This window comes from Geotrypetes seraphini, chromosome 2, assembly GCF_902459505.1.
Source record: "Geotrypetes seraphini chromosome 2, aGeoSer1.1, whole genome shotgun sequence".
Lineage (NCBI taxonomy): Eukaryota > Metazoa > Chordata > Amphibia > Gymnophiona > Dermophiidae > Geotrypetes > Geotrypetes seraphini.
In genome coordinates, this window is record NC_047085.1 from 461881085 (window position 1) to 461906546 (window position 25462).

A 25462-nucleotide genomic window follows, 5' to 3' on the forward strand; every position below is an offset into this window, starting at 1 on the left:
CCTTTTCCAACTTAAATCAGCTGAAAAGTTTTGCGAAAACTACTACGCATGCATGTCACTTCCCACCTGCTGCTGTTGTGCAGGAACTTCTTAAGAATGCAACTCCTCAGAGACATGGGTGGGGGGGTGAGGACTCGTATCCTGCTTGTATTGAGAACATCTGCTGCAACTAAGTAAGCTGGTTTTCTCCAAGTACATCCTTACAAATGGGACTCCCCAACTACAGGCAAGAAGAATGACCTTGAAAGCTGCTGCAACAGGCAGACACCAATATTGTTTTGATTGTAAGTAGCCTTTTTTTTTTTTTAAGAAGGCAGCCTGGAAATTAAAATGGGCCTAGTGGGGATGGAGTTGGATTCTAATTTCTAAATAGATTCTAAAGGATAATCTAGCCACATCTATTATTGTGTTGGGAATCCCTTCCCATTCAGTACTGAAATTTATATTAAATGTGCATTACCTCAGTGGGGCACATAGTATATGCACAACAACATAAAGCAGTTTAAATAGGATAAACAACCAATAGCATCCCTCTTCTGCCTCCCACTTACCCCTTATTCAGCATTTCCCCTCTCCTCTTTACCTCCTGTCTAGTAGCAGTCATCTCTCTCATAGGACCATACCAATCCAGAAATATGACCCATGTGACATGCCCCCCTAGAGTTCCTAACCCACCCACTACGTCACAGCCGAGCAGACTGGACACAATTTTGGAGCCCCCGTTTCCTTTGCACCCTGAGTGGCTTCACTGCTCACACGCAGCATGCTACTGCCCTTCTCTCTCTCGCCCTGTTACTTGCTGTAGAAAAAACATTTCTGAATCTACTGTCACCTCAGTAGCGGTTACATTGATTGCATTGTTGGACATTTTGTAAAGTAGAAAAAGGCCTGCCAAAGGTCATTCAGAACAAAGAGACCCTGCCGTTTCAAAATGTAGATGCAGCAGAATGCCTTTATGATTGGGGGAGGGCAAGCAACAAAACTCTGACTTAGAATGACACCAAGTGCAAAATCTTTTCTCACATAAATTTCTTTTTTTTTTTTTTTTTCTTTATTCATTTTATAATTCACAACAAGTGTACAGCCAAATATTAAACAATACAATAACACTTGAAAATCCACCATATTATACAACAGAAAAAGAAATATCTCCCACCCCCCATCCACATCCATATTCATCAAAAGAAAAACCACAGGAATATATTGTCTTATCATTCATATGTAATATTAATAAAAATCCAACCCTCTCCCCTCCCCATTCCATATGCAAAAATTAAAATTGGGAAAAGTGTAAATCATTCATTATAATAATTTAAAAATGGTCCCCACACATCCTTGAATCCTATATAATAAAAAGCTAGCCGCGCATGCGCACTCCTATTTGCGTGTTCCGTGCGCTGTAGGTCTGTGGTCGCAGGAGTGCGCATGCGCGAGTCCCCAGCCTTCTTCCCAGAACCTACCTTGGCCGCCAGCAGCGGCGGCTCCTCTCACAAGCCCCCAGCGCTGCTTTCAGCTCCTGCTGCATGGGGCCCACACCGAGCCATCCGACATTACCATTAAATTTTCAGGCGCAAGCGGCGGCTTGCCGCACACGCCCCAACGCCAAGCGCTCTTTTAAAATCTTCAGGCACGAGCGGCGGCTTGCCGCACGCGCCCTGACCTCCAAACCCCCCTGCCGGCATCTATTTTTCCTCCTCCTCCTTCTCGCCTGCTCACAGCGTTTAACTGAAAAGCGCTGCGCTGTACTGCCACTGGCCTCACAATCTTCTCTCCACTGCGGCCCGCCCTCTCACAACTTCCTGTTTCCGCTAGGGTTGGCCGCAGTGTAGAGAAGACACTGAGGCCAGCAACAGCGCGGTGCAGCACTTTTCTGTGAGGCAAGTAGATTTCTCTGGGTCATATGCACAGGGGGAGCAGGAAAGGAATGCTGCTGGATGGGGGGAGGGAAAAGGAAGGGAACAGGGGGAGCAGGCAAGGGGTGGGTGCACAGGGAAGGGGGAATGCTGCTGCTGCACAGGGAAGTGGGGGGAATGCTGCTGCTACACAGGGAAAGGGGGGAATGCTGCTGCACAGGGAAGTGTGGGGGAATGCTGCTGTACAGGGAAGGGGGGAATGCTGTTGCTGCTACACAGAGAAGGGGGGAATGCTGCTGTTGCTGCACAGGGAAGTGGGGGAGGGGGGATAGGAAAAGGGGGCCAGGGAGCAATCTTGGTTTGCTTTGGGGGGGAGACAAAAGGGGGCCATGGAGAGAGACAGAAAGATAGGCAGGCAGCGCACGTGAATGAAAAACAGACACACAGAAAGACAGCAGGCAGGAAGACAGAAAGAAAGACAGACAGTGGGAGGGAGAGAGACGAAGAAAGAGACAGGGGCAGGGAGAGACACAGAAAGAAAGAAAGACAGATAGACATATTCTAGCACCCGTTAATGTAACGGGCTTAATGACTAGTTTCTTATAATATCCCTTCTGAACTGTCAAGCTCTTTCCATTTTAAACACATGACACACTGAATTCCACCAAAAGCACAATCTTTCCAGTTATATGTTATTTATTGAATAGCAACCCCTGTGAATATCATTAACAGCTTATTATTATTTGCTCACACAAATTTCTGTTGACAAACAGAATTGAATTAGGCACAAAGTGGATGACATGACTAGTGTATGTCACTGGGACAGAACAGCTCTGCCAGAGCTCAGAGCATATTATGAATACCCGGGACATCCCCTTTCTGATCAATAAAAAGCTAGATAGAAGGAAACCTGGCATAGTGGAAAAGAGAGAACCTCCAGAGCAGCATTGATTATAGAGGTGTCAGTCTCAAGCAACTACCCGGAATCATATGGAGAGAGAAAGAAGATCCTCAAGTGCCTAGACATTCAGTCTGAGAACAAGAAAATGATGCAGAATTATTTTCCATCGTTTTGGGTGTCACAGGCTTGATCAAAAGCAACTTTCAGACATACCTGGATCATGTTACACCTTATGAACTCCAGAGGAAGCACTTTTGGGCTCTCTGTAATACTAGCATTGTGCCATAGCAGTAAATTTGAGAGATTGAGATCATATTCCTATATACCCTGGCTTAGAAGTGAGGTTCATTCCTGTCATTTGGAGACACTGATGCCCTCAGAACGTAGTGTAACATATACTGAGCATTCATGATCCCTTCCACACACAGCGGTCTCCTCTGCTGCTCAGTTTTGTTTTGTTCTCTGCTGAACAAGCATGATGCAAAGTCCTCTCGATACCCTTTTGAGAGATTTTTTTTTTTTTTTTTTTACCTTTGCACTTTCTAGTGGCATTCTTCATTTGTCATTTTTCTTTCTTTCCTGTATTTAATTTTAAGAGAGAATTACATTTTAGTTTTGCCTTCATGTCCCAACTGGACCTGGGAGTTCGATCTCTACCCATGATGCAGTACAAAGTGAAAGAAGATGGGATTTGATAAGACTGCCTTTCTGTAGTTACAATCAAAGTGGTTTACATATTATTTGCGGGTACTTATTTTGTACCTGAAGCAGTGGAGGGTTGTGACTTACCCAGAGTCACAATGAGCTGTATTGGGAATCAAAACCTAGTTCCTCTGGTTCTCAGGCCACTGCACTAACCATTAGGCTAGTGCAGATCTAGAATTTTCTTCCCTGTTTTGCTTGCCTAGTTGACTAACCGGACAGAGGTAGAAGCAAGACCACAAATGCTTTGCTCATGGCCCATTTGAAGGAAGAATTTCCTCTGTGCCGAGATCGGCTGGCTCTTCCTCCATTTCCTTTTATGGTAATGTGCACCTGAGATCTAGGGGCAACAGAGTATGACCATCAACTGGTCAAGCAGTCACTTGAAGATTACCAGGTATGTTGGAGGTGACCAGGCCAAAAGTGCATTTGTTTTAATGATACTTGAATAAACCCAAGTCTGGAATAATCCTGTTAGCACTGAAGCATCAAACCAATATCCTCTAGATCAGTGGTTCCCAACCCTGTCCTGGAGGAACACCAGGCCAATTGGGTTTTCAGGCTAGCCCTAATGAATATGCATGAAGCAAATTTGCATGCCTATCACTTCCATCATATGCAAATCTCTCTCATGCATATTCATTAGGGCTAGCCCCAAAACCCGATTGGCCTGGTGTTCCTCCAGGACAGGGTTGGGAATCACTGCTCTAGATAATATCTTACACAGTTAAGCCTATCATGGCAGCACAATAACCTGCCAGAGCTATCATCCCTACTATTTTTGTCATTGCAGATTGGCAAATTATCAGTGCAGTCTTCTCTGTGCATCTCATTGCAGATAGATGCATGGTTCTTCAGTGCATACTGTTTAGTCAGCTGGACATTACTACTGCAGTATAAGTACATCTTGGGTGTTCATCAAGATGAGCACAAACCCAGACCTTCCTTGAGGGTACATCAGAGAACTGAGCTGCCAAGCCTCTAACTCCAGGTCCACTATATATCGGCTTTCGGAGAGATTGCCGAACATTCTTGATCACCCTTGTCTGCTCCTCTTCAAGCACATAGCAAATTGGTTTGTTGGGAAGTATTGCAAAAATGATCCACAGCATTGCCAGGTTTTTTTTTTTTTCATATGCGGGTATAAATCCTGCACAGAATGGGTTTGGGATTAGCAGAGCAATTGGAGAGAGTTCATGGTGAGAGAAGAAAATGTTTGGCACCAGTGGAAGGATTTACTAATGGAAGGATTTACTAATGTGTGTTACCAGTTAAGGTGGTGCTGCTCAGCCCTCTTCTGGAGGCACACCTAGACAATCAGAATTTCAATATTATCACAATAGATATGCATGAGATAAATTTGCATATAATGGACACCCATTGTGTGCAAATATAATTCATTTTCATTGTGATAATCCTGAAGACCAAGCTGCCTAGATGTTTGTTACTTTAATTAAAGAACATAAGAATTGCTATACTGAGACAGACCAAATGTCCATCAAACCCAGCATCCTGTTTCCAACCTTGGCCAACCCAGGTTCCTGGTACCTAGCTAGATTCCAAATAGTAAAACAGATTTTATGCTGTTTATCCTAGGACTAAACAGTTGATTTCCCCAAGCCATCTCAATAAAGCCCTATAGACTTCTCTTTTAGGAAATTATCCAAACCTTTTTTAAACCCTGCTAAGCTAACTGATTTCACCACATTCTCCGACAAAGAATATCAGAGTTTAATTATATGTTGTGTGAAGAGATATTTTCTCTGGTCTGTTTTAAATCTACTACTTAGTAGCTTCTAACTCCAGGACTTCAAAATATGAATCGGGATGTCCATGTCAGGATATTTCAATTTCCTAGAATATTTTACTGCTGAACACAGATGGCATGATATTAAAACCAATTTAAATGGCCAAAGGAGACTTCTGGCCATTTAGATTGTCTATCCGAGGCAACCGGGCACATTCAACAGCACTTAACCAGATAATGCCTCTGAAAATGTCCAGCACTGTTTATCAATTATTTTTTGTTTATCATTTAAACTTATAATTAAATCTTTTCACGTTATTCACTCAGGTTCACCATCATTTCTGTATTCACACCTTGTTCCATATCAACCATCTCGAGCTTTGTATTCTGCAAATCAGCAGCTTCTCCTTGTTCCTTCCACCAGATTCACTCTGTGCTGAATCATTCTATATGCTTTTGTGTTACTGCCCCAATATTATGGAATTCACTTCCTTTATACCTTTGATCTCAACTATCTTTTTTGAAGTTTGTCGCTATTGAAAGCTTACTTTTTCCAATGTGCTTTCTCATCATATGCAACTTAAATTCATTAATAGCCACAATTTTGATGTTTCCTTTTCACTTTACTTATGGTGTCTCGTTTTCATTCTTTTCCCTCCTTTTGTTTCCACCAGTTAGGTAATTAATCCCATTCCTTCTCCTTATAACATTTTATTATAATTAGTTTTTCCTTTTGTTTCTTTTCCTTTCCCTTATATAGCTTATTTTTTTTTATAAACCGTTTACATGTATTAACTATTTGTGGTATATTAAAGATGAAATATGAAAAGTTTATTTTTCTTTTTGCAGTAGTTCTGTCAGACACTACTACCATTATGGTAAAAAGAACTGAAGGGGGGGGGTTCTAAGTGGAGATTCCTCCTCAGGAGGTTATAGTCCTAGAATGTATTGCAGAGCTCCTGTTCTAAGAATAGTGGTCATCTGGGCCTATCTCAGGAAGTCAGCATCAGAATGTGCAGGAATATGGCAGGTCCCTCAAATGGGAATAGAGAAGAGCTCCAAGGTCCAAACCTGGCTGCTGCTGTCCCACTGCAGCGGCAGCACCTAGAAGCTGAAGACAGGAAAGAGCAGTAATGGCCTCTCATGGTCGTGCATAACATTTTTATATAGTACACAAGTTGTTTGTGTGCACATGCCATGCACAGCTTAGAGGGAATACCGACTGAGTAAACTTTCCGCACCCAACACTTAAAACTCCTTCTTTCTTCTTTCACTTATTTCCACAGTTGCTTCCTGTTCATGTATTTTGGACTTGATCCTTGGCCTCCCTGTTTCCACAGTTGCCACCACCTCATATTTGAGTGGTAGGTCCTGGGCTCCCCACTACTGTCGTGACCAGCCTTTCTGCTCATCATTAGTCTTATTTAAGTTCTCATGGATCTGCTGCAAAGCAGTATTTGGCATGCTACCAGGCTATTTTACCCCGAGTTATATTAATAAGAGCTCTCGAAGAGTACACTTGTTTGCATATCCCTCAATAAAATCCTGTCATTACAAAAGGTTCTTCGACAGAACCTTTTCTTTTCAGGCGGCCACACTGAATACATGGCTTGCCAAAGTTGCGTTAGAAGCTTCCTCTTATCTTGATTTTAGAAAACAGATAGAAACTCAATTATTCAATAGACTGGCAACCTAATGTATCTTATTACTTACTTATAATTTTTATCTCATTTTAAATTGTTGTATCTTCCCACTGTAAGCTTTTAACTTTGCCGAAATTTTAGATGATTTCAGTTTTAAATATCTATTTGTACTGTATGTATAATGATTGATTGATGTGAACCGCCTAGAACTCCCGGGTATGGCGGAATATAAAAATAAACTAATATTTTTATTATTTAGCTAACAAGGCCTACCCTCTCGGACTGCTAATTGCCATGTCTTCTGCTGCTATTGCAGATTCTTCCTCATTCCCACCAACTGCTACTACGTCTGCTACCACTGAGCGCCTCTATGTTCATAGAACAGTGCCTACCCTCCCTGTCCCCAGAATTCCACTTTTTTTTGTCTCTGCTGTAGGTTTTTCCACACCCCTACCACCACCCTGTTACTAGTACCACCACCACTACTGTGAACCTTTATATATGTTCATGTGGCAAGGCCTATCCTCCCTGCCACCATGCTGCAGCTTTTATTGTTGCATGCTTCTGCTTCTTCTTGACTGGTGGGACCTGGCTTCCTTGTCAGTTTTTATTCTCTGCATTTGTCGCTGCTGTAGGCCTTTCCGGTTTGCAGCTGGTGGGACCTAGTCTCTCTTTGCTGCAAGCTTCTCCAATATCTCTCTGTAATTTCCTATATATATTTATCTATTGGGATTTATTAATTGCCTCTACAAAGATTCACCCAAGACGGTGCTAAATGCTTGTGTGTGTGCAGGGCTCCCGTATGTTTATGCTGGGTCAAATAGATGGACCTTGGACAGCAGACACTCTCACCCATTAGCGCTGTTTGCCTGAGTATTTTAGGTTTTGGGCAAAGGGCATAGACGTCATTGGCAGCGGGTACAGGGAACAAGTTCAGCATTAGCATCTGCAACATTTGGTAGAGACATCTTCACCCCAGCTCCACTTGTGCTATCACCTGTTGCAAAACACACCGAATGGGAGAATAGACTAATGGGGTGAGAACCAGAGGAACTGGGTTCAATTTCTACTGCAACCCTTTGTGAATCTGGGTGAGTCGCTTAACCCTCCGTTGCTTCAGATACAAAATAGGTACATTATTTTATTTTTTAGCCAAAGCCAAAGCGGTTTTACATGTACATAATATGTAATGTTTCAAGTTTCAAGCTTAATAAAAATTTGATTTGATCGCAAAATCTTAGTTCAATGCGATTTACAAGTACTAGTAAAATTGGGGTAAAAAAAAGAAAAAAAACCATATTGCTCAGACCAGACAATTAAGACTACTGTGGACCGGACAAATAATAATAATTTTATTCTTATATACCACCATACCAGCGAGTTCTAGGTGGTTTACATTAATTAGATTAGGATCCGCATAGACATGTAGATTTACAACAAATTTATCGGATTTACAACAAATTTAGCCAAACTTGGCAGATGAAAAAGGAAGATTTACAACAAATTTAGCCAAACTTGGCAGATGAAGAAGGAAGAGGGTAGAAGAAGCAGGAGCTATCATGAAGGAGGAGATGAGCCGAGCAAGGGGCCCTGAGATTATCTGAAGGGTCGGTTAAGGGTCTTAGAAGGAAAAAATTAAAAAAGGATTAAATACAATTTATAAATAAAAAAAGGCAAGGTATGAAACAAAAGGATGGGGGAAAAGTTACCCGCTCCATTTTGATTGTAACCACAGAAAGGCAGTATATCAAATGCCATTCCTTTCCCTTCCCGGAAGCCAGTATTGAGTACCTCGGTTTCAGTGCACCACCTAATATAGGGGAGTAATAGCTTAAACCGTTAGAGATTCATGAAGAAGTGCAAATTTTAGCACATTTAAAAATGTGTATTCTGCACACTTTTTTGTATGTTAAGTCTTATTAAATCATGAGTAATATATTAACTCACAAAATAATGCACTGAGCTTACCACACCTTATTGCCTTGTCCTCCAAGAGTGTTAACTCATGCATTCCTAGAAGTGAGCTTCGATCAGCAGTTGTGGTAGTTTTGTGCAGGGAGATAAATAAAGGCTCAGCAGCTTCAGTTTAAAAAAAAAATATATATATATATATATTTTTTTTTATTTTTTTTTTGCTTACCACTCACCCAAGCTACTTTGACATCACTGTTTGCATTGCCCTGTTTCATGTGTCCTCATACTTCAGATGTTTGACACTTCTGTATAATCACATCCTTGCCTTTCCGTTTCCAGGTTACTCATGGTAACTCCTTCAGCAGGCTGTGTTCTGACACTGGTGTAATTCCAACTTCCTACTATACACACCCATTTTGTATTCTGCTGTCCAATCATAACACATTCTCTCTCATTGATTTCCAAGCTCTCCTCCTGCTTGGTTTGTTTTCTTTGCCAGTGGGTTGCCATAATTCATTTTCTGTTTTAGGGCTTGCTAGTAGCCTAAAAAGAAAGAAGAAATGCCTTTTCATTGGTCAAAACAAGGGAAGATAATGGGACCTTCTCCTGGAAAGAATGTGATCTCTGTCCTGCCAATTCATAAGCTATCTTTGTTGCATCGCTCCTTTTGTTGCATTGCTTGGATGAGAGCAAGGAGTGACTTAGACCCAGAAGGGCATAATGCAAGATACTGACTTTTGCTGAGGCTTCCTGAAAGTGTGATGTTTTAAGAATTTGCTTTCTGCTGGAGGGGGGAGGGGGAATTGGAAGAAAAGGCCATTTTTCTGCGTCCAAAATGAAGCTTAAATTATTGACTCTTCCAGCAGGGCTATATTACCTTTCTGGCATAAAAGTAATACTCTTTATTTGGCTTCCCACCTGAAATATTGTTTGTACAGTATGTAATATAGAAGTAGAAAAGCATAAAAGTGACAACTGATTCTCAAATGAAAAGCAGTAATTTTGTGTTCAGGTTTTTGCTTTAAATATAGTCTTATGTCATACTTCCAGGGGCTGAGGACACTTTTGGTTCATATATTTCTTTCTCACCCCCACCTCGAAAAGAGTTTAGTTCTCCCACATTTGCAGGAACATTATCATTTCCATTGGCTGATATGGATGTGAGCATCAGGTTTCTATCACTACCTGATAGGATGTAGCACTGAAAGCTAAACCAGGGAGGTGAATATACTTTGAGTATAGTAACTGCAGTAGCATATTCATTTTTTTCTTTCTCATGATACATTTGAAGTCAGCCTCATGCCACTGTTAAAAGTAGTCCACTTTGACTCTAGACACTTTGATCTGCAGCTTGAAAAGAGTCTGTAAATTGATTTGTGCAGTCACCAGATGGGAAAATGAATGGAGAACTCGATTATTTCTCCTTTCTATTAAAGCTTCTAGATTCTGTTAGACTGACAGGGTCAGAGTAAAGGTTAAAAATGAAGGGAAGAAGTGGAAAGCAAAAGTGTGGTTAGTCCTGACTGCTTGGCTGTTGTATTTTTGCTTTTCAGAGTGTCATGAACATGATGCATGTCATAAGCATCCCGTATTCCTTAATGAAAGTAAATCCTCTCTCATGGATACAGAAAGTTTGCCAGTACAAAGGTAAAGAGGACATTTCTAAACACTCATTGGAATAGCACATGGGGGCAGTTTTTAAAACGGCATGGGTATGGCAAAATCTACACTTGTTTTAACTTGTGGGTTTTGTTCCAGCTCTCAGAAAGAAAGAGAACACTTGCATTCTTTCTCTTTGAGACTTGCCTAGGGAAAAACTGCCCATGGAGATTTGCACCTGTTTTTACTTATTACCTATCATAATAAATTTTATGTTACGCTGGTTCCAATCATAATTAGTTTAGCAAAGTTTTGTATTATTCACCGTTATTATTTACGGCTATTGTAAATATAATGTAAATAAGTCATAAGTCTGTAAATTCAAATATTTTGTGTTCTTGGATCTTTATTAGTCCATACAGACTGTTCATCAACTGTCTATGTCATTTTTGGAATGTCCCGTCATCCGGGACACACGATAGGAAAAGGTTAAAGTGTTTGAGGCTTGTGCAGATGAGGACAGAACTTGCAGGAATAGGGCAGAGTTCAGGAAAAGAACTCTCCGGGATGGGAAAATAAGTTCCCATGGGGACGGGAAAAAATTTGTCCCTGTGTCATTCTCTACTTGCATTGTAAGGGGCCCTTTTTACAAACCTGTGATAAAAAGGCCCTTTTTTCCCTTCTTTATTTCCTCTTTTCCTCTTTCCTATTAACGAATGGAATTATTTTCACTTGGTGGATTGTATTTTATATTTTACTATACATTGCCCAGAAAGGTGCCTTGTTGGTTGGTATATCAAAGACTAAGTAAACTTGGAAAAGATGGCTTACCACAGGACACACTGAGGTGTCTCGCAGTAATTTTAGTATCCTAAGACAAGTAGACAGCATATTCTCACATGTGGGTGACATCATCCACGGAGCCCGGTACGGACAATGAAAAGTGCACCGACACTTTAATAATTCATAAGCTTTAGACTTCCCGCACTGTGTATGCGCTAGTGCCTTCCCGCCTCCTCAGCTCTGCGTTTTCTGTGGGGCAAAGAAGTTGTGTTTTCTAGTGCTGTGTTGCCTTCCCTCAGCGCATTCATTTGTGAAATATATTTTCACAAGGTTTTTTTCTTTCATTTTTTTGTTAACCATTACTATTTTTCGTTACTATCAAAATAAAAAAAGAGACATTTCTTCTTTTATTTTGTTAGTTTGCCTTAGTTCTCTTTTGGAGGCTGGGGTTTCGTTTTATGCAGTTTTCTTTTGCATATAAAAATTGTGTTTAATTTAGCCACTCAAATTTTCCCTGTCCATGTCTGACATCAAGCGGGTTCAAGAAGTGTAGTCGGTATCAATGGCATATTTCGATCACTGACCCATACAACTTGTGTATATAGTGTTTGGGGCCTGAACTTTAGGTGGACTCCTGCATTTGTTGCTCTGTTCTTCAGAAGTGTTCGTTGAAGGCCCGTCAGCTTCAGAAGGAAAAGAAATTTTGTACTCTTATGGAAGAAAAGTCACAATCCTTGGTACCAACGGTGCCTACATCGACATTGGACATTCCTGCCTCCAGAGAGCCTGCTAAGAAGCCGACCTCTTCAGCATTGAGTCCCTTGATGCAGGCCAAGCCTTGATGCCGGCATTCTCCTTCAGTGCAGGCTGTGTCTCCTGTTGGGTGTACATCCTAGTCAAGGTCTCCCACCCCCAGACACCCTGCCGTATCATTGATGCCCGCTCAGTCTCTAGTATCAGTACAGGATATTTGATCTAAGATCGATGATTTTCTGTGCAGAGAGATTGGTGACATAGTCAAACCAATCTCCATGCCAGTGTCTACACCCACCTCATCGGTACCAGCCCAGCCCGAGCATAGTTCTCATAGGCACTGTAAGCGCGCCTTGGTGTACTACCTGCAAAAAATGAAACCACACAGGTCATCACCACAACTGTTCCTCTCCTTTGATCCCAACAAACTAGGCCAACCTGTCACCAAGAGAACTATTTCTACTCAGCTAGCGACCTGTATTTCCTTCTGCTATGCTCAGACTGGGTTGCAACTCAAGGGATGTGTTACGGCACACAAAGTTTGAGCGATGGCATCCTCAGTGGCTTTCTTACAATCCACTCATTGAGGAAATTTGCAAAGCATGGAATTGAGGTACCACGAGCCCTCGTCTGGTGGGAAGGCACTTGCACATGCGTGGTGCAGGCAGTCTAAAATCTTATGAATTCTTAAAGTGCCGGTGCACTTTTCACAGTCCGTACTGGACTCCATGGATGACATCATCCACATGTGAGAATATCTGCCTGCTGTCCCTGGATAGCACCTGTTATGTTAATTAACTGTGCTGTATGATGCTACCCATGTGCTAAAAAAATAAAATTTATTTTTTAATGCTGGAAGTGGAGAGCGGGCCATTAATACTAAAAATTGGAAACTCAGCCATTTTACCCCAGTGGTAAAAATTGGCTTGTGTGTGTGGAAACAACCTGTGTAAGGGTGTGCTAAGACCACATTCTACTGCTGTTTGGTAAAAGGGCCCCTGAATTTGTACCCGAGACAAATTTGATTTTATCAAGATCACCAGGGTATATCAGTGGGACATGAACTTTGGTTTCCTTCATCCTCAGCTTGTTGTTTTAACCACCAGTAGACTCCTCAACTCCAGAATATGTGCTTACATTGACACTTGCTCTTTGGATACATTTCCCAGGATGATTTATGCACATAAATGCATATTTTTAAAGGCAATAATTGAAACAAGGAATAATAGAGAAGCAGACCAAAGTACGAAAACAGTCTTTATTGACGTTCTCCCGGGACATAAAACATGCCCAACATGGCTGCATTTTGCCAAAATGGCTACAGCAATGGCAAACCTACCAGCTAGTGAATGTCACACAAGCCCAACATGGCCACATTTTGCCAAAATGGCTACAACCATGACAAACTTACCAGCTGGTGAATGGCGCACTGAAAACACCAAAGCTGCAATACACATATCAATTGCAATGACCCATGCATGTTTGTATTGCAGCTTTGGTGTTTTCAGTGTGTCATTCACCAGCTGGTAAGTTTGCCCCTGATACAGCTATTTTGGCAAAACACGGCCATGTTGGGCATGTTTTTATGTCCTGGGAGAATGTCAGTAAAGACTGTGGTTTTGTACTTTGGTCTGCTTCTATTATGCCTCATGATGGATCCTAGTAGGCTTGACTGCCTTCTTGCTTCCTTACTCCAATAATTTAAATAATACTGTTTGATCTATAAAGAGGCTATAGCTAAGTGAACTATCAGAATAAAACATCTATCAGAATGGGAAGTTCACAATCCAAAGAAAAATAGGGATGGGGAGGACATTCAGATAGTGTGTCACAAGATAGTTGTATGTCACATGTCATCACCACGGTTCCTCGTCGGTCCAATTGACATAGCACTATATTTTGCGATGGCTTTGTCAGGGAAGCGAACTAAACTTATGCTTTTTCAAGCAAGTGCTCTATGCAAGGAAAGAGATACATACAAAACTATGTAATTTACATGTTTGCATAATTAACTTTAGCCAAACTGATTTTAATATGACGACTTGGTGAAGAATGTGCTTGAAAAAAATCTAAATTTAGAGTGCTTCCCTAAAGCAGCCATCGTGAAACATATGGGTAGCAGTATCAGATGGATTGAAGGTCCCAAAACGTTTTTGGGGGAGATTGTGAGCTACCCATTCTAATAAATATTTTCAAAGGGATCAAAACCTTAACAGGCTCTTCCCCAATCTACCTGTCGGAACACTTTGAACTTTCAGGCCCCACTCGCACACGAAATGCCTACCTGTTTGCCTTCCCATCCCTAAAGGGTTGTATCTACAAGAGATTCCTTGATAGATCTCTAGCATTCCAAGCAGGCAAATGGAATAAATGCCTAACCACCCTCATCTCTAATTCACCCTCCTACCAAACTTTCAGAAATCAATCAAAACCTATCTTTTTGATAAATTTATTTGACTCCCCCTATCTTTCATCCCTGTCTTGATCTCTGATATGCCTCCGGATTTACCTGACTTCTCCCGACTTGTTAAGTTAATCTGAATGCCCAAGTTAAACTAAACTCCAAGTTCAACTGAATGTCCTCTTTGTAACACTATTATCTTGTACACAACATCACTGTCTTATATGTAACATCGCTGTAAATATACAGTCTCTTCCTCTGTTAACCGCTTTGAACTGCCATGGTACTGCGGTATACAAAAATAAAGTTATTATTATATAAATGCTAACCCCCTTCTTAGTCTCATCCTTGCAAAAGTTTGCAATCAGTTTGGGTAAAGTTAACTATGCGCACATGTATATCGACCATACAGTTTTGTATGTATCTCTCTCCATGTATAGAGCACCGGTTTACATGCAGAAATGGTTTAGAAAATTGCCTTCATAGTGACTAATAGAATAATTTTTGAGTATGTTAAGAAGTGGTGTTTTCTCAGGATTAATTGAGTGTGATATATAGACTACTTGACTCATTTGTACTCCTTCACCCTTCTTTTTTTAGCAAAAGTTGCTTGTGTAAAATCCAGAGATATGCACTGGGCACTGGTAGCACATCGAGACCAGAGGGACATCAACCTCTCCTCATTGCGTATGCTAATAGTGGCTGATGGAGCGAATCCTTGTGAGTTCTACTATTCTCCTTTAAAGAAGAATAAATAAAAACAATGCTGAACCATTTGTAAATTAGTTTGATTTAGTGCTAGGGTAATAAAGTCCTTAATGATCTAAGTTTTAGCAAATTAACAAAAGTTCTCAATCTTTGTTTCGGTACCTTTTTGTTGAACAAAGATGATTACAATGCCAAACTGTAGGAGAAATTATCGAATGATCGATCGCCTTTTATTAGGCTTTCCAGTGTTTGGTTGCTTCTTTTTTTTTTTAAGCACTAAGCTGTTTTAATTTGGAATAACCTCCCTTTAATTGTTAAACAACATTCTTTATTTTCATTTTCATAAAAATTTCAAAACATATTTACTTTAGACATATCTTTGTGCATGATCAAAGTTTTTTAAAATCTTTTTAGATTACTTTTACTTTTGTGATGCTATATTATATCTGAAATCTGTGCAGGAATATAATATGACTGTAAACTACTTTGGACCTTTTAGGATTCTGTAGTTTATAAGTCCATAAAATCTGAGGGCTGTCTGTTGAAGCCAAAAAATTTTTTTTGCCTGACAGTTTCCCCTGGGGGCTTTAGCTTCTAGCCTAATCATAACTGGTTTCTTCTGTGGCCACAGGAGTGATTCTTAATCCAGCCCTTGTGGGCCAAGTCTGATTTTCAGGATATCTCAGATGAAAATGGATGAGGTTGTTGACCACTGGATGTAAATATGTCCCATACATAGTCATTGGTGGATATTAAACTAGGCATGAAGTTTAACAGGACTAGGTTGAGAACTACTGGGCCACAGAGTCATAAGCCTGCTCTCATGACAGCGGGGGTTTTCCCTTCTCTTTAACCCTACTCTTCCTTCTTGAAACCATTTTTGCTACAATCTGAGGTTCCTGGCTGGCTAGTAAATGATGAGGAACAACACCAGTTTTAGAACATGGACTTCAGGCAGACTACTCGTCTGAATCTGTCCGTCACTGAGGAACTTGGTGAAGAGACATTATGCTAATATACAGTGGTACCTTGGTTTACGAGCATAATTCATTCCAGAAGCATGCTCGTAATCCAAAGCACTCGTATATCAAAGCAACTTTCCCCATAGGCCATAATGGCAACGCTGACGATTCATTCCACAACCCAAAAGGTGCCGAGGAAGTGGCAAGGGGTGGCCCAGGGGTGTGTACCTGTTGGGTGCCGGGTGCTGCAGTGTCGTCTGAAGGAAACGCCTCCTCCGTCTGCCAGCCACTGGAGAACCCCTGAGCCCACATAGCACCGCTTCAGGGAGATTCCTCTTCTGTCCGCCGGCCAGCCTTCCACGCCGGGTGCCTTTCGCTTGTTGGAGAGCCTCTGTATGAGCCCACGCAGCCGAGTGCCATCCCACCTGCACGTTGCATATGATCATGCACAACGTCGATGATTGGATTTCTGATATTTAATATAAATTTCGAACAGTAAAATTTGTTTACTTGATAGACCAGTAGAAAGTATCTTTCTGTGTTCTCTACTCTGGCCAGCTTCATTCCCTTTATGATCTGGCATGTAAATGTCACTTTTATTTGCTAACTGAGATGCTTTTCCTTCAGATTCTTTGAGAGTTACCTTTATAGTGCTCTCAGCCATTTAAGCAATCCATTCCTTTCTACCTTACATAAAATATATTTTAGGAAACTGAGAGAGACAGAAATGCAATGCTTTTGGATTCATTCTGAGTAACAGAGCTGATAGATACAGTGCAAAGTCATGTAGCAGTCAGCAAGCTTCTTTCTTAATGTCAGCTTCCTCCGACCTAAATTCTCTTTATAACAAATGATGAATATATAATATGACTTCATTAAAAAAAGAAAAGAAAAAGATTCATGCTATAATGAATAGAGTTACTCTAACTGTTCTTTTCTTATTTACTCCAGGGTCCATTTCTTCCTGTGATGCATTTCTCAATGTCTTCCAAAGTAAAGGTCTAAGACAGGAAGTCATTTGCCCTTGTGCTAGTTCACCAGAGGCTCTTACAGTGGCTATAAGAAGGTATTCAATTATTTTCCAATCTGGATTGCATGTCAAAAGGAAGTTTCTTCCAAGCATTATAATATATGAATTTTTCAGTACAAGGACCAACTTTGTATTTTTCCCATAGGAACAAAACTGGAGAAATCCTTGGTAAATCAGGAAGAAGCTATTTATTGTCAGATGATAACTGATGACCTTTTAAAATTGTTAATAAACAGGTCAATGATGAAACCTGGTGCTGGCTGCAGTGTTTAAAAAAAGATATTGTCAATTGTGCTGGATATATTCATAATACAGTGACTGCTGGTAACTATACATATACTGGTCCTAGAATCACTGTTATACATATGCCCCCAGATTCTGTATTTGGTGCCCAAAGTTACATGCCCAAATTTGAGTATGTGTCTAAGATGCCTGCTTAACTTAATTGATTAATTGGGCACTAGCAAGTGTCCTGTCTAATTCATGCACCTCCTCCCTTATGAAGCTAGATTGTAAGCTGCTTAGACATTGCTTTTCTGACAAACGGGATAGTACTGTATATATCTGAATATAAACCTAGATTTGGGGGTGTCTCGATTTATATTCACATCCTCCCTTTCTCAAACCTAGTGCAGGCCTCTCCCCAGGCCTACCTTAATCCCCGTTGGTCCAGTGGTAAGCCAGGGCAAGAGTGATCCTCCTATGCTCCTGCCCCATGCAGTCTCACTTCTCAGAGTGGCTGATGCAAGTTCCACAGTAACCTCGCAAGATTGCTGTGAGTTCGGTTTATATTCGAGTCAACCTTCCTCTCCTCTTTCCCCCCCCCCCCCCCCCCTTTTTTTTTTTTTTTTTTGGAGGAAAAAGTTTACCTCGGTTTATATTTGGATAAGCTTATATTCGAGTATACAGTATACGGTAAATTCCAAATAAACTTGAAACTTAATTTGCATCAATTAGGATTTGTATCAATCTGGCCACACGCTCTTCTGTAATGATCAGTATCTAAAAAGAGGGTGTTGCCAAGGGTGTTCCAAAAATGTTAAGGTGCGCAATTACTGAAGACTGCTTGAGCATGCCTAAGTTGGGTGCCAGTATTTTCACAAGGTTTCAGCAGACAAGTCCGGTGCCAAAAGTTAGATGCAGGATCCATGCTAAACACTTTTCAATATAAACGGGCCCTTTATAGGATGCCACTCAGTGCTGAATGGTTTTGTCACTGGGCTTTTTATTAATTTACACTCCTCCTACAACTAAGCGGCATACAGTAATTTACATACGCAGTTCAATAAACATTCCTCACAGAATACAGTTTTTGTTTAAGACATCACAACAAAATCAATCACTGGGAGCTTAGGCATTATGGAGACAATTTTATAGAGACATTGCTGGGCATAAAAAGCTGCTTATAAAAATAACTTCCCTTGACATATAACATACAACATGAGCACTTTTATGTGCACTTTTATGTCATTCAGATGTAGGCATGTTCGAGGAAGATTTTGGATAGAGCATGGGGGATCATGATTTATACACAATGGGGCTCATAGTCGAAACAGAAATACGTCTAAAAACCCACCCAAGTCGGAACATGGACGATCAAAAAGACAGGTCGTCCAAGTGCTGATAATCAAAACGGGTTTTTAGACGTATCCAGGGACATTTTAAGCCTTTGAAGTCCGCTTGCGCCCAGACCTGAAAGGGGTGTTTTTGGAGGAGTAGTTAGGGCAGGATATAGGCCAACCTAGACTTAGTCGTACTGCAAGGATAATCGAAAGTTTGACGAGATTGCTTAGACGGAACTTATACGTTGTATCTTAGGCAATTTAAAAACAGATATGTGCCCAAGAGGTATCAAAGTGACCAGAGAACCACTGCAGGGTCAAAGTAAAGACACAAACACATTCCCCCCCTCCTCCCCGTTTTCACTGACCCCCTCACACCGCCATAAAAATCAGAATAAAAATATACATACCTGCCTCTGGAACGTCAGCACTTGGGATAGGAAAACCTAGTAGAGCTGCACAGAAGTGGCTTAAGTAGTCTGGGGGTGGACTAGTGAACAATAGAGAGGAAGACCCAGTCCCATAAGCCACTCTAACCACTGTATTTATGGTGAAAAATGTGAGGCCACAAACTCCCCCCCCAAAAAAACCCTACTCTCCTGCCAAATAGGTGCCACCTGCAGCCAAACGGTCTATTGGGGTTGTAGACAGGTGAGTATAGTGGATTTTTTTTTTTGGAGGGGGGGGGCTCACCATGACCTATAAGGTGATATGTTTATTTGGCACCCCTTTTTGTGAAGTTTACATCAGTGCCCTGTAAGGTGCCCCACTGCACTGTTGCCATGTCTGTGTGGATTGTCCATCACTTTGCTGGCCCCTCCCAGGTTTAAAAGGTCTTGTTATGGATGTTTCAGACTTGGATGAATATTTGGTCTAGAATGTGGTATAAAGATATACATAATGGCGGTCTGGACGATCAAACGCCTGGACGTACAGAGAGATGATTTTCAGAAAAAAAATCTTTTCTTTTTTTTTTATTAATCAAAAAAAAAATCTTTTAGATGTACTTTTTGAGAATGAACCTGTTGCGACTGCCTACTTTGGGCGACTTAGACGTTTCTTTCGATTATGGCCCTCCACGTTTATAAAAAACACATGTTTGTACATACAGGTATAAACTTACGTGCTTTCATTATAGTCTTCATGGGGTAATTTTATAAAGATATATGTCTTCATAAAATAGACTTAAAACAGGTGCAAGAATCATGACTTGCAACTTATAAAAATCTATATAGTAGGGGTTCTCAGTTCAGTCCTTAGGACACACCTAGCCAGTCAGCTCTCACAATGAATATGTAGAAGATGTTATTTTTTTTAGATATTGCCTTTGAAAATTGGTGGTTTCAGGAGTGTTTAATTTCCTGGCTGCTAGTAACACATTTTAAATATTGACCCTGTGGTTGGCTGATCATGGCACAGTGCCCTAGCCTTTTGTCTCTGGAAACTAGTGGAATAGTTCCATTAACAGCGGACAGCAATTCTATGTAATACTACAATACAATAAATGCAAAAACTGGTGCAACTAGTTGAAACTCAAATCCCAAAATGCCCAGTAACAAAACTTATAAAACACATAATGGATTCGAAAGCTCTTTGTATATTGGGAGAAAAAGACCTTAGAGACCTTTACAGAAAACTTGCACTTCAAAAGTTTTCTATTAAGCAGGTTGAATCTCTATCATTGGTCTAAAAAAAAAACCCTCCCAATTGCTATTTTAATATATAATTTATTATGGACAGCAATTCTGCAAAAAACATCTATACATTATAATACTTTGCTCCTCTCTCCTGGGCAGCATCATTAAATGGTGCTGAGTAACTCCTGTTCTGGAATGCACTGGGTGGGGCCTAACTACCAAATACCAAGAAAAATTTTAAGGGCAGGGTGGTGGGGGTGGCCTAAGAATCCCATTCGGGGCAGGTTGGATGGGTTGCCCCAGACTTGGCAATTTTTTCCAGTTCTAAATGTGCCCAAATGCTCTTATTATTTTGAGATGCAGGAGTATTAAATGTCTCATTTAAATATATTTAAATGTGGTCTGTGCTTAAACCATTAGAGATATGAGCAGCACATTAACACTGGCATTAGGCTTTGAGCATTCAGGTACAAACTTACATTGCAAGCTCTCCAGGGACAGAAAGATGCCCATCTTACCTGAATGTAATTCACCTTGAACTACTGAGAAAAGTGTGAGCTAAATCTAGATCCAAAATATTAAAAACCTGTGCCAATCAATCTGAAAGATTACAAAAAAAAAAAAAAAAAGAGTATTGAAAGGGAGGATTGTGAGTAAGAGATGGTGGTATGTGTAGGGACATGGAATGTGATATAGGAATAACATTACAAGAAGTGGTTTGTGGGAATAGCTCTACCTGACAATAGCGGAGGAGAATAGATGAATAGGAAGGGTGGAGGTATTGGGCAGTTTCATTTATGAAGTTATTGTCACAATAGAAAGGAGAAGGATTGAAGGAAGGAGGAGGGAATTTTCAAATGGTTCACTGGATCTATGCAGGCTTTTTTCAGTATGGCAAAAAAAAATTTTTGTATGATCCACACTGACTGCATAATAAAAAGTTTCACATAAAAAAAAAAAGATGCATCTAAAATGCCACTTTTCATGCAGCACAGAAAATGCCACATGTGAAGGGAAAAAAAGATATTAGGGATATGTGCTGGCACCATTTCTGAAGTTTAAGATGGCTCTTTACATATAATATTTGTCCATTCCAACAACAGAACAGAAAATATGCTTCTGCGGGGAAAGTTTCCAGGCTGTTCTGCTGAGAAACTGTGTGCATCCACAAAAATGCCAGGCTTTCTGATTTACAATAGCAGCGATAAGAGTGCTAAGCTTTCTAGCCTTTTTAGGACTTGGCAATGTTTTCCTGATCCTTTATATTTCCGGGCAATTGGAACCAAGACTGGAATTTGGTGCCCTGAGTTATTATTTACAACTACCCAGGGATTTTTCTTGTATTTTCTCTCTTTATAATATACTTGCATCTAGTCACTGCAGCAGCAATCCTCGGTTGCTCCAGGATTCTTTCCAGATAAATGAATCATGTGTCCTAAATCTGGCCACTAAGAACCTGATTCTATTAACGGCACCTAACCATGCCTAACTTGTGCCGGTTGGTGAGGATGTCAACCAACCGCTAGGCACTGCTTATGGAATCACGCTTAGTGGCGCCTAGATGTGCTTAAGCATCAATAGACATCCTTGTAGTAGGCATTGGTATATTAGGCCAGGGTATTCTTGGTCTAATTTACCAATGCCTGTCAATCACACCTATTCTCCACCCCTAACCATGCCTACTTTTCAGGTAGGCATCACTAGGCACATTGAATTGGGCGTCACTAGGCACTGCATGGTATACCAAATGCAACTTAAATTAATTGTCTTTTAACTATGTTTAATGATGTGGTCAATTAACCATACCAATTAAACCAATTAACGTAGAAACATTGAAATATATAAACATGATGGCAGATAAAGGCCCATCCAGTCAGCCCACCCATAACATCCACTATTTCCTCCTTTCCCTAAGAGATCCCATGTACCTGCCCCACTCTTTCTTGAGTTCTGACACAGTCTTTGTTTCCACCATCTCTACTGGGAGACTATTTCACTCATCTACCACCCTTTCTTTTAAAAAGTATTTCCTTAGATTACTCCTGAGCCTATCACCTCTTAACTTCATCCTATGTTCTCTCATTCTGGAGCTTCCTTTCAAATGAAAGACTCGCCTCATGTGCATTTATGCCACGTAGGTATTTAAACATCTCTTTCATATCTCCCCTCTCCCACCTTTCCTCCACTCACCATTTTAGTAGCCTTCCTGTGGACTGACTTCATTGTGTTTATATCTTTTTGGAAGGTAAGGTCTCCAGAATTGTACACAATGTTCTAAATCGGGTCCCACCAGAGTTTTATACAGAGGCATCAATACCTCCTTTTTTTTCTATGCACCCCAGTATCCTTCTAGCTTTTGCCATCCCGTTTTCAACCTGTTTGGTCATATTAAGATCATCATGTACTATCACACCCAAGTCCCGCTCCTTTTGTGTGTAGACAAGTTTTTCAACCCATAAACTGTACCGTTCCCTTGAGATATTGCAGTCCAAATGCATGACCTTGTGCAGTGGTGTACCTAGCATATGTGACACCCGGGGCCCATCATTTTTGACACCCCCCCATTTGTACGAAAAACATGATTTTTAGTAACAAGCCACATGTCACACATGAGTACCTAGGAAAAGGCAGCATCTTACATACTGTAGTGAGCAGTACAACATCAATACACCCATTGTAAAATTAAAGCCAGACTAGTACAGATCAATCCTGCAGTCAATCCTAACAAAAAAACCATGTCTCTTGAGCATACAAAACACAGAAAACACCTTCGCCTAGTATGGAATATGTAATCACAAACTAACCCCTCCCTCTTTTACAAAACTGTAGTGTGGATTTTAGCCACAGTGGTAACAGCTCTGACACTCATAGAATTCTGAGCATCAGAGCTGCTACCACCACGGCTGGCGCTAAAAAACGCTCCACAGTTTTGTAAAAGGGGGGGGGATAAAATAGAAATACATAGACAAAGGTTAAATTGAACCAGTAAGAAGCTGGACTCTGCATATAGTGCACCACAGAAACAGTGACACATGTCTCCTAAAGCAATAAATAAATAGAAAATTTTTTTTCTACCTTTGTCTTCTGTGGTTTCTGCTTTCCTCATCTTCTTGTAACTCTCTTCCTTCCATCCACTGTCTGCCGTCTCTCTTCCCCTATATGACATCTCTGTCTCCTTTTATGCCCCTTCCAGAAACTGTATGCCTTCCCCTTCCATCTCTCCTTTCACCCCCATTGGTCTGGCATCTCTCTCCTTTCCTTCCCTCTCCCACACCTCTCCTCTGCAATCCCTTTCCCTTTTTTCCCTCATTTTACTTTTCAATTTATTTTCTGCATCTGTCTAGATTACGTTCTTACTACCCTCTCATCAATGTCCTTTTTTACTGTCTACCTAAAGCTTGCCACCTCTTTCCCTCACCTCTCCAGTGTTTCCCTAACTCAATCCTTTTCTCCCCATCATGTGCCCTCCTTTTATTTATCCCCTCCTTCCATCATGTACCATCTTTCTCTAACCCTTCCATCTAGTACCTTCTCTCTCTGTCCACTTCCATCCAGCGTCTGTTCCCCTCTTTCTCTCCTCCCATTTCCTTCCTGCATTTGCTCCCTTATCTCTCCCATCTGCACTTCCAGCATAGGCTCCCCACTACCATCCAATGTCTGCCTTTTCTCTCGCCATCCACCCCTCTTCAATCAGCATCTGCCCCCTTTCTTTCCCTCCAATATCCTTCCCCCTTATGACTCTCCCCTTTCTCTGTACATCAATTCCATCAGTACCACCCTTCTATACCATCCTGCCCCCTTTCTTTCCCTCCACCACTCTTCCATTCCAGCAATCCTGCTCCTTTCTCTCCCTTCATGCAGCAAGGTCCCACGATGACTGTACCTGCCGGCTGCCAGTCCACCCCACTCCGATGTACTTGCTCTGGAGCGGACTCAGCAGCCGCATGCTGGAAGGTCCCGCGATGACTCGTCTGCTGGCTCTGCTCCAGAAGAAGTAAGTTACGTTGGAGGGGGTGGACCCGGCAGACGCAGGGAGTTGTGGCAAAGTCCTGCAATGACTGCCTCAGCGCAGCTGCCGACTCTGCTGCAGAGAAAGTAAGTCAGAGGTAACAAATTGACTGTGTATCCTTTCTTTCTTTCTGCACTCAGACCCAACAATTGTCCCTTTTCTATTCCCTCCCATGTCCTTTGTGCCCCCAGTGCCTCCGTCCTGTGTCCTTAGTGCCCCCAGTGCCTCCGTCCTGTGTCCGTAGTGCCCCCAGTGCCTCTGTCCTGTGTCCTTAATGCCCCCAGTGCCTCCGTCCTGTGTCCTTAGTACCCCCAGTTCCTCCGTCCTGTGTCCTTAGTGCCCCCAGTGCCTCCGTCCTGTGTCCATAGTGCCGCCAGTGCCCTGTCCCATGTCCATAGTGCCCCCAGTGCCTCCTTCCCGTGTCCATAGTGCCCCCAGTGCCTCATTCCTGTGTCCATAGTGCCCCAGTGCCTCCTTCCCGTGTCCATGGTGCCCCCAGTGCCTCCGTCCTGTGTCCTTAGTGCCCCCAGTGCCTCCTTCTTATGTCCCCCCTCTACCTTCCAGATTTTGTCTACCCCCAAACCTGCCTGCCTGCCTACCTCTCTCCCTCCCTCCCTCCCTGCCGCGCTAAAGCCAGCCAGCTTGCTTGCCTACATCCTTCCCTCCCTGCCGTGGGAAAAAAAAAAGCTCCTCTCTTCTTCCTTTCACCCGGTCTGTGCCGCTACAATCTTACCTCCCTGCTGCTGCTGCTAATCGCCAACAAGAAGTCTTCTTTCCGATGTCAATTCTGACGTCGGAGAGGACATTCCGGGCCAGCCAATCACTGCCTGGCTGGCCCGGAACGTCCTCTCCGACGTCAGAATTGACGCTGGAAAGAAGACTTCTTGTCGGCGATTAGCAGCAGCAGCGGGGAGGTAAGATTGCAGTGGCGCGGACTGGGGTAAGGAAGGGCAGGAGGACCCGGGTAGTAGGGCAGGAGGACCCAAAGCCATGCACCCGGGGCGGATCGTCCCCCTCCTCCCTTGGTACACCACTGACCTTGTGTTCCTTACCAGAAGAGGTGCTGTGAGAAGATTTCCAGAGATAGAGAGATCTTTACTGGTAAGACTTTGCTGAGAAATTGCTTAGACTTGGGAAAAGGGAATCCTAAAGCTAAATAGGTAAGCTCAGGAACTTATTTTATTTAAAGTACTTCTTAGCAAGGAAGCTTTAGGGATAGTTTTTTTTTTTTCTTAGCATAGGAAGTCTCTATTAGTGT

At 41.8% G+C, this 25462-nt stretch overlaps 1 protein-coding gene across 5 annotated transcripts in view; it reads left to right on the forward strand.

Annotated features, from left to right (window-relative positions):
- The window catches only part of DIP2C (disco interacting protein 2 homolog C), an 800316-nt gene that overhangs the window by 594579 nt on the left and 180275 nt on the right, over window positions 1–25462 (forward strand). For all 5 annotated transcript variants that reach the window (XR_004538170.1, XR_004538171.1, XM_033931571.1 and 2 more), the window contains exons 15-17: window positions 10314–10407; window positions 14897–15016; window positions 16918–17032. Coding sequence is in view for 3 of the 5 variants with exons in the window: in XM_033931571.1 (XP_033787462.1) it covers window positions 10314–10407; window positions 14897–15016; window positions 16918–17032 (329 nt within the window). In the remaining 2 variants the exon portion in view is untranslated. The remainder of the gene's footprint in view (window positions 1–10313; window positions 10408–14896; window positions 15017–16917; window positions 17033–25462) is intronic.